This window comes from Barbatula barbatula (assembly GCF_947034865.1).
Source record: "Barbatula barbatula genome assembly, chromosome: 12".
Lineage (NCBI taxonomy): Eukaryota > Metazoa > Chordata > Actinopteri > Cypriniformes > Nemacheilidae > Barbatula > Barbatula barbatula.
The window spans coordinates 4788797-4797528 of NC_136775.1; the positions used below are offsets into that span (position 1 = coordinate 4788797).

General features: G+C 37.3%; 2 protein-coding genes across 3 annotated transcripts; both read left to right on the forward strand.

Annotated features, from left to right (window-relative positions):
* The first annotated feature begins 2086 nt into the window (after positions 1-2086).
* On the forward strand, positions 2087-5679 carry LOC306901191 (uncharacterized protein). Its single transcript, XM_079468775.1, has 4 exons — positions 2087-2259; positions 3161-3232; positions 3340-4554; positions 4667-5679. The coding sequence occupies exons 2-4, from the start codon at positions 3193-3195 to the stop codon at positions 5122-5124; spliced, it is 1713 nt and encodes a 570-aa protein (XP_079324901.1). The 5' UTR covers positions 2087-2259; positions 3161-3192; the 3' UTR covers positions 5125-5679.
* A 769-nt stretch (positions 5680-6448) lies between these two features.
* On the forward strand, positions 6449-7837 carry rpp25l (ribonuclease P/MRP 25 subunit-like). Of its 2 annotated transcripts, none has more exons than XM_079470287.1 (2): positions 6449-6569; positions 6874-7837. In XM_079470287.1, the coding sequence occupies exon 2, from the start codon at positions 6893-6895 to the stop codon at positions 7544-7546; it is 654 nt and encodes a 217-aa protein (XP_079326413.1). In that variant the 5' UTR covers positions 6449-6569; positions 6874-6892; the 3' UTR covers positions 7547-7837. The 2 variants fall into 2 exon arrangements, with proteins under 2 accessions (XP_079326413.1, XP_079326414.1); XM_079470288.1 differs by having other exon boundaries at positions 6450-6516.
* Positions 7838-8732: the final 895 nt, after the last annotated feature.

The following is an 8732-nucleotide window of genomic DNA, read 5'->3' on the forward strand; positions in this document are numbered from 1 at the left end:
TTGAAGAAGGTGAAAAATGGAGGTTCTCGAGCAAATACAGAGAAAATGCAGCTTTATTGAAAGAACTTTTCAACATGGTCACTTCAGCAGCCCACAGCTTAGGGCCATTTATTCGTGTTTAGTGAATTTAAGAATAATCGATGGCACGATGGCCATACTCTGTCTCTTGTTGGTTCATTGTCATTATCATGCCTGTTCATAGTAACCGCACCTTGTTGGATTATTCCTGTTTGTGGATTATCTTGTTTTTATTCCAAGTTTGTGGATTATCTTGTTCTTATTCCAAATTTGTGGATTTTGTTGAATTATTATTCGAAGGACTTTGTTTGTTTTGTCCCCCTTGTGGGAAGTTTTAGTTTACATTCTTGTCTTCGTTCATGTTTTCCCCATCGTGGGTCTTTTGTTTAAATAAAGTTTAGTTTTTTTTGTTTTGCGTCTGCCTGCGCTTGGGTTCTGTTCGGCAGTTTTATCCAATTTTAGATAAATACAAAATTATTTAGGACCAGAATGAAATTTTCTTGTCCTCTGCAAGGTTGGTGAAGACTATCCCAGTATCTTAGGCTACAGGTGGGATTGACCTACACCCTGGGCCCAGTTTTTCAAAAGTAATCCACTAGGATTGGATCAAATCTTGAAAATGTGTTTTTCAAAAGAAAAAACGGATCACATAATCGGATTAGATCACGTAATCCAATCTTGGTTTTGATCCGGATCAAACCTTTAGTTTGGGTTTTTCTGAACTTTTTTGTAGGATTTGGATCACTTTGATCCAAAATATCTGGATTAAACTGATCCCATCAGAAGGGTGGATTCAGCGTGGATTTCATGCCCAAAATGTAATGAAAACTTAAAAAATGTATCAAATAATATGCAGTATCTTACAAGATATCCTATTAATTCATAAGGTTTTAATTGTATTTGTTCATCCGTCAGGCTACAGTGATTAAACGTATTCAGCCTTTCAGTATAGGCCTAAAGCAAAGTGGAAAGAGTTTGGCCTCATAAAATAATTATCCAAACCAAAAACAATACATTTTATTCTGTCACTAATTGATATACATATTCATCACAATCGAAAATATTTTTGTTTTTAGAATATTTATTAGTGATGCATGCAAGGATTACAGAATAACCAAAAAAATGTAAAGAATGGCAATCACTGATTTTTGAAATCCAATACAAAACCAAATCAGAATTAGTGTCTAACTATTGTGTCCCTTGTTGCACGCCCTGTTTGCTCGTTCTGGCAGAGGAACAACTGACTCTGACCAAACTGCAGCAAACCAAGGCCAGAGATCCGCCTCCTAAAGGCTACTCTCAGACAAGCTGGTCTCTCCACATCAGATGAGGAAGTCTGAAATTATTGTGGAGTATTTGACATTGTCTTTTTTTTAATTCAATATATCTATACTTGATGCTTGTTATAAATATCCTCAATGTACAGTGTTTGTGTTGTTGGTCTCAGATGAGCGGACTGCAGGAAGAGGATGGGGTGGGGTTTTTCTTGTTTTTAGTTTTTTTTTAAATGTGTGTGTTTTCATTTCAAATAAAAATAAACTTATATTGACCCCACATTGGCTATTCCACTTGTTGCTCTTTACATATCTATAGTTCTACATTGTGATTTCCTATCCTGTTTGAGCACTGGTTATCCAGCACTGGTTATCCAGATTTGGTGATCCTGAAAAGTTCCTATCCGGATCAGATTGATCCAATCCGATGTTGCTTTAAAAAACTGGCTCCAAAAGTAAAATGGATTACGTGATCACGGATCGCAAAAAAAGGATTACTAAATCCGGATCAATTTTATCCGGATTAAACCTTTTGAAAAACCGGGCCCTGGTTAGATGGTCAATCCATTACAGGACATACACTTTTACACTTATTTCACACCTGTTCACCTAACCTGCATGTCTTCGGACGGTGAGGGAAACCTGAGTAGGAAACCTACGCTTCACATGCAAACTCCTTACAAGATAGGCCTCTTGTCTCAGCCAGGACTTGTGTTGTAATTGTCACAGGAAATTGGGCTCAAGTAAATTCCACTCATTCGATTATGTAATGAAAGTGCCCCACCTCCACTCTTGCAGGAGGCCAATGCGGCTTGCGCAGTGCCCTGTATAAGACGTAAGAGCTTTGTGTACTCTGAATCGTAAGGAAATCTGATTCAAAATAAGGATTTTGAAAGTCAAATGGGTGTTCATTAAAATAACCCTGCACACAATTGATAGCAGACACAAGAAGAGCTCCAGATATCAGGTAGCTATATTGTCTTTATCTGAGTTAATATTACTTTATTCTTTTGCAGAGAAGTGTCATGTTTTGATTGATATTGGTAATTCAAGTAATTCATTTCTGAAATGATTCTTTAAATGAATTTGTCAGTCAGTACCTGACACATAAGAAATAAGAAAGGTTGATATATAAAAAAATAAGATTTGTTGAGATTTAAAAAGAAAAGGAAATGTGGATAAGACCAAACAAGCATATGTACATTTATTTATTTGAACCATGTGTATTCTGAAGGTAGAGATAGGGAGGATTTTGTAAAAGAAACATTTTGCACTATGTGTCTCAAATGATATGGCATGTTATAATAATATAAAATGTTATCCCCATGTTTCCTTTTGGGCATATGCAGACACATTGTAGAACATTTGATAGTAGAAGTAAAAACTGTTTTTTTTTCCATTTCTTGAAAATCATGAGAATTTGGACTTTCAAGGTTTCGGAAGCACTTTGATAAAATTTTCCTTTGTCTTACATCAAAATACTGCGGTAGCACTTTACAATAAGGTTGTACTTGTAAACATCAGTTTTAGTAATGCGTTATTGTGACATTGTTAAAATAATTTGATTTAGTCTTGGATGACCAGGGATCATGAAAACACACAAAGCAAATACACACAAATGTAAAGTGCTAAGACTAGAATTGAATGGAAAAAAATTATTGTAAAAATATACACATGTAAAAAGCATAATGCTTGATAATTAGCTTATATAGGCACATGTTGTTTCTTAATTGGCCAAATAAATGTGATGTTTAATGCCTGAACTGCCATTTATGTTGTTGCTACTGTAAATGCAGTATATGAATACTGTATACAACAAAGTTACTTCACCTTGTGGTCTGTATTTGTCTTTTTTTACCAATACACAGCATTTATCTTAAACTCAAGGTCAGAAACAGTCATGTTTGTGATTCTTCTGTTTGCATCAATGTTAAGCCAAGGTCAGAAAACAACTTTACTGTCCTTTTTTCATTTTTTGGAGCATTGTTAGATCGACGCCTGTGTGATGCTGTGACCAATGAGCATTTCCAAACTCTTTTTTTTCAAGGTCTTACAATAGTGAGCTATGGAAAGGATTTCATCACAGCATTTCCAGAGAATGTGGGTTACTTCTACCCGTACACTAGTAGAAGTCTAAGAGTCACAGCCCTCGATCAAGACACTTCTTTCACTGTCTTCTACAACAACACTAAAATAACAAAATCATACCTGCAGAGAGGTTCAACCACAACTGTGACATTTCCTAAAATCGCTGAAGTACACGAACTATACTACTCCACTAAATCAATCCGAATTACCAGTAACACATCCATTGTAGTACATTCTTTGAGTCAGAGAGATGCAGGTACTGTTCAGGAGAAAAATATCCAGACCACTGTTATTCAACCCATCACAAATCTTGGCACAAATTATTTGATCCCTTCGCTTAACCAGTTAGACCTTATCCAAACGTTCAGCGGATCCCCGGCACCCTTCTGGTCCCAAAGATACAGCTCGTTCAAATTGATCATCATAAATGCAGAGGACACAGAAAACACTGTCACGATAGTCAAGAACATATCAGCCAGCGTTCAAGAAGAAAAGTTTAAGATCCCATCATACCAGCTCATTCAGATTCAGGCTAATGCCTCAGTCCTGATGGTTAAATCTAGCCAGAAAGTTGCAGTGATTCTGACTCATCCATGTCTAGGAAATACAGCCTGTAAATGCAACATGATAGTGAATCAGATTCTTCCTACACAATTTCAGGGTCAGAACTTTGTTGTGCCGCACATTCAGGGAATTACCCAGAGCCGCTTGCTTATGACATCAAATGACAAGTCAACTTCTCTATCCAACAATAATGTTCAGTTACAGCCTAGTCCATCAGGCTTCCTGTCACTTTCAGATCAGACGATATCCCAGTACATAAGCGCGTCAGGAAGTGCGTCCCTTAGACTGATCAGTCCAAAACTTTTTATTGAATTGATCCCAGAAAACATGTTTGCTGCCTGTTATCTTCTTCAGTTCTATTCAGACATCAAGAATGCCTTAGTTATTGCTGAAACTGCCAGCAAAAATAATTTACACACACAAATCACCCATATTACAAACGCTGTGTGGACTGAGATTACCGGCACAAAATACTCTTCAACTATAATATCTATAGAAAGACCATCAACCTATATCTGGCATTCAAGCTCAAAGATTGCCGTTTACATACTGGAAAACACTGGCACGGCAGTTTATGGAGGACCAGCTATACCTATAAATGATCAACCAGGTAAAAAAAATATTTACAATTTCAAGCAATCACTTCAAATGCAGAATTAAATTGATAAATTGTCAAGCAAATCATTGTGATGGTTAAAATTTTTATTTATTCATGCATTCAGATGAGTTCGGCTGTGTGGCGATTCTTGAACAGTTTGAAGTCGGAAACGAGCCTCTTAGTTGGGCTGAGTCCCTGGCTCACTGCACGGGTCTTCAAGGCCAACTAGCCTGTCCTACAAGTGAAGACATTCAGATGGATTTGGCCAATATGATTAACACAACAGAGGATGAGGAGGCTTGGATTGGTCTACGTCGTAGTCTGATGACAACAGACTGGTACTGGCAGAGGCAAACACCATCAAATACATCATTACCATCATCATCTGTGGATTACGTTCACTGGGATGATGGTCAGCCACTGGACAGTTTTATGGGCCTTTGTGCTTCATTGTCATTGGATCAGGAAGATGAGTTCAAATGGAAAAGTGCAAACTGCTGCGAGAAAAAGCGTCCTGTCTGCTACAAACCCCTAGTATACCTTAATCCGTTATATCCGGTTGATCCAGTAAACATTCCTTAGGTTCTCATGTATGTTAAAGCACCACAAATTTATCTCGGTGTACTGTTGTTTTAGCTGGCAACAAAAACTGTGGTTTATTATGGGAGATACTAGAAAAGGAACGTAGCCCATTTGTTATCTTATAAAATTATTATCATATTGTTTAAAGGGAAAGTACATTTGTAATCTGTGTTCATATTTTTCTGGTAGTTTATATGGTGTTTGCATGAGAAATAGCATATAAAACGGTATTTTAATAGCATGAATTGAAAAATCTTAATTATCTTTTGATTGAATATGAAGTTTGTGTTTATATACCAAAGGATGTTTGCTGATTTAGTAACTACATTTAGTCATTTAACACTAGGCATACGACATGAGTTTTCTATAATTAAAAGTGGTGTATGTTTTACTGTCATCACTTCTTAGAGCTTTTTACTTGCTGGGGACTTAAATTACGTTGTGATTCTGTAAAGCTGCTACGAACATTATGTTGAAAATTGCTATGCAAATAAAAAGTATGTAATCCTGTCATGTTCTGTTGCCTCACAGTTTCCATAAAAACTCTACATAGCCACCTGATCGAGTAAGCAAGGCATTTGTTTAATAATCCGTTTTCTGACTTGGATAATATATAATGTGTAATATAATGTGTATCCTTGACATTTTGAGATGGTGTTGTTGAGGAAAAGAAAACAGTTTTTTTTTTAATTAAAAAACAAATGAACAGTTTTTTAAGGTAATGAATTAAAACAAATAATTAATACAACATCTAATTCCAAACTGAAATTAATTGGTTTAGTATATATATATATATATATATATATATATATATATATATATATAAACTCATTTAATTTCCGTCTGAGCACAAACAATATATATATTTTGATGAACGCTTACATAAAAGCCAGAAACATATATTAAAATATTTTCTTTTGCGTTACACAGTTTTTATTTCTGGAAGAACTATGCATTTAATGTGAATATGTTTTAACAATGTGAAGACTTTTATACCCTGCAAATAATTCGTAAATTGTGTAAAACTACACTTCCCATGAAAACCCGCGGCGCTTTGCGACAGCGTTCTCACAATTACATTTTCCGGCCGAACGCTAAACGAAAAAAACAAAAAGGCAGAACACTAAACTGACGTCATACGATCTGACATGTGAGTAAGCAAGGAATAGTTTAACGTTTGAATCCTCTCAACTGTCATTTTATTCAGAGTTAACTGAGCGATTTTAAAGACTTTTTCATCTTGTGCGGCCTCTACTCGATTGTATGGAGTCTCGCGTGATCTCAGCAATTTAACAGAATCCCGCAGCCACCTTATCGTGCTAGCCAACTTGCTAACTTAGCAAGGCAAGTTTGTGCAGAGCGCACATGTTTCTACATAACCAGGTGCAATCGGTAAGCAATCACAGCATATCTTTCCAAAAACCACATCTGCGTCTACATTTGAAGTAAGTTCAACTAAATTCCCTAAACCAGTCAAATTAACAGTTTTTAGCATCAATCTCTGACGTGTAGGGTTGTCCAGCTTCTCATTCGACTGATGTTTCATTTTGGCGTTTGCTTTATGCCGTTTATTTAGATAATATTAAGCTTCACTACACCGATTTCAAAATAGAATATAAACAGCTTCTGGTACATATGTGAATTACAGCATGACATATTATGTGTGCTTTTCATGTTATTTGTTTTGATGCATTCTGGTCAGCAGTTTAAAGTACAACTACTGACTTTTTGCACTTCCCCATTTTACAGGTAAAAAAAATTAAATGTCATGGAAAACTACAGAAAGGAGCGCACTGTGGATCAGCCATGCCCGTGTCCGTTCCCTAACCTGCCCAGCGACACCCCTGAAGTTCGGGTGAAGGATGGCAGCAAAATCCGCAACCTGATGAGGTTCGCTTTGAGCCGGATAGAGGAGAAGCCAGCCTCCGCAGAACAGCCAGGCACCCAGGAAGGTTCACAGGTGACAGCTGGGTCGCTGGAGAAGCTGTGCCGGCAAATCGTGTTTACTGGTACGGGCACTAGCGTGTCTAAAGCTATCACGTGCGTGGAGATCTTGAAACGCCGCGTGCACGGCCTACATCAAAATACCACTCTGGTCCATCGAACTGTTCAGGAGGTGTGGGAACCTCTGGTGCCTGATGCAGGGTTGGACAGTCTCACGGTCAGTAGGAATGTGCCTTGTATATGGGTACTGCTCTCCAGAGACTCGCTTGACAGTAACCAGCCAGGTTATCAAGCACCAGGTTCCTTTGATGCCTTGTGGGCACAGGCTCTTAAAGAGGAAGCAGGCGCTCCGAGACATTCCCATAAAAAGAAAAGGGTAGGAACTGGGACTGGCCGAGGAAAGGGTATGCGCAAGCACCCGGGTCGACCTGGAGAAACTCGGAAGTCTGTAGGTCATGCAAGGGGTGGACATGAATGAATGTTGCAGGTTTTGAAACATTAGCTTAGCTTGGCGCATACTGACTCGTATGTTTTCTATGGAATGTAACATTATTCGATGTGATATTGAAGAATTATTATTAATGCGATATTATCAATAATATAAGCACCAGTATATCTTTTTGTTAAAATATTACTGAGGAAGATTGCGTTTATACTCCATAATGACCATTCGTTGGTCAAAATTCTGCTGGTTACTCCTTTGATATTGGTCTTGAGTGTTTTTTTTTTTGCTGAAAACAGTCTATCAAAAATAAAAGTGATAAAGGGCTTACTGTCACACATCAGTCATTAGAATCAATACAGGTGTTTTACTTGGGTTTATGTGCATTTACAGAACAAGTATTACAAGGACCTATCATCTTGCACCCACTGTTACCTATACCCATTCTAGTAAAAATTCTGATCTTAAATCTTATGCAGACCATGCATGTTATTTTTATTTGGGTTAATTTTATTTAGAAGATTAAAGGTACCGTGTATGAAATTTTGCGGAATCTAGCCACGCGGATGCAAATTTCAACCAACAGCTCACTCCACCCTTCCCTTTTGAAGCACTATGGTGGCTGACACAGCGCTAAGATGACATCACATATTCGCTTCTTTGCCTAGAATGTATTTACGAAACGCGCTCTGTAGAGCAGTTTGTCCGTGTAGATTTGTATATTATATTGCATTTCTGTCAATAGAGCCTCCAAAAAAATGACACACTGACTGGACCTTTCACCGTGAATGCATTTTAATATCAGTTTAATGAAAGTAGACCTTTCTCTTCATCTTAGGCCAAGCCCTTTTGTCTCCTTTTATTTATGCAAAGGAAGAGGAAAGTGGGTCATTTTGAATGTCAAATATGTCTGTGGATAAGAACACCAGAGGAAAATGGCCAAAGTTATTTGAATGGTAAAGCATAAATCTTGTAAAGGCATTTCTGAGCTTTATCATAAGAAGTTAATTTGGTAGCCATATAAATGATTTGCTTGAAATCTGGCCTGAGCATATCAGCAACTATTTTTGTGAGGAAACAGTAAAGCCTCTTGATGCAGATGATGGATTTTGTTATTCATTCTAAGAATTTGTATTTGGCGAGAATCTTATGATGTTGTTAGTTAACTTTAATGCAAAACATCTTAAAGTGAGCTCACAGTAAACATTTCAACAGTTTGTGT

Excerpts from the sequence above, each read along its gene's own strand:
- rpp25l (XM_079470287.1), top strand. The coding sequence starts at position 6,893 with ATGGAAAACTACAGAAAGGAGCGCACTGTGGATCAGCCATGCCCGTGT.
- LOC306901191 (XM_079468775.1), top strand. The coding sequence starts at position 3,193 with ATGTTTGTGATTCTTCTGTTTGCATCAATGTTAAGCCAAG. Across the intron at positions 3,233-3,339 it reads TGCATCAATGTTAAGCCAAG|GTCTTACAATAGTGAGCTAT; the intron begins GTCAGAAAACAA and ends TTTTTTTTCAAG. Across the intron at positions 4,555-4,666 it reads ACCTATAAATGATCAACCAG|ATGAGTTCGGCTGTGTGGCG; the intron begins GTAAAAAAAATA and ends TCATGCATTCAG.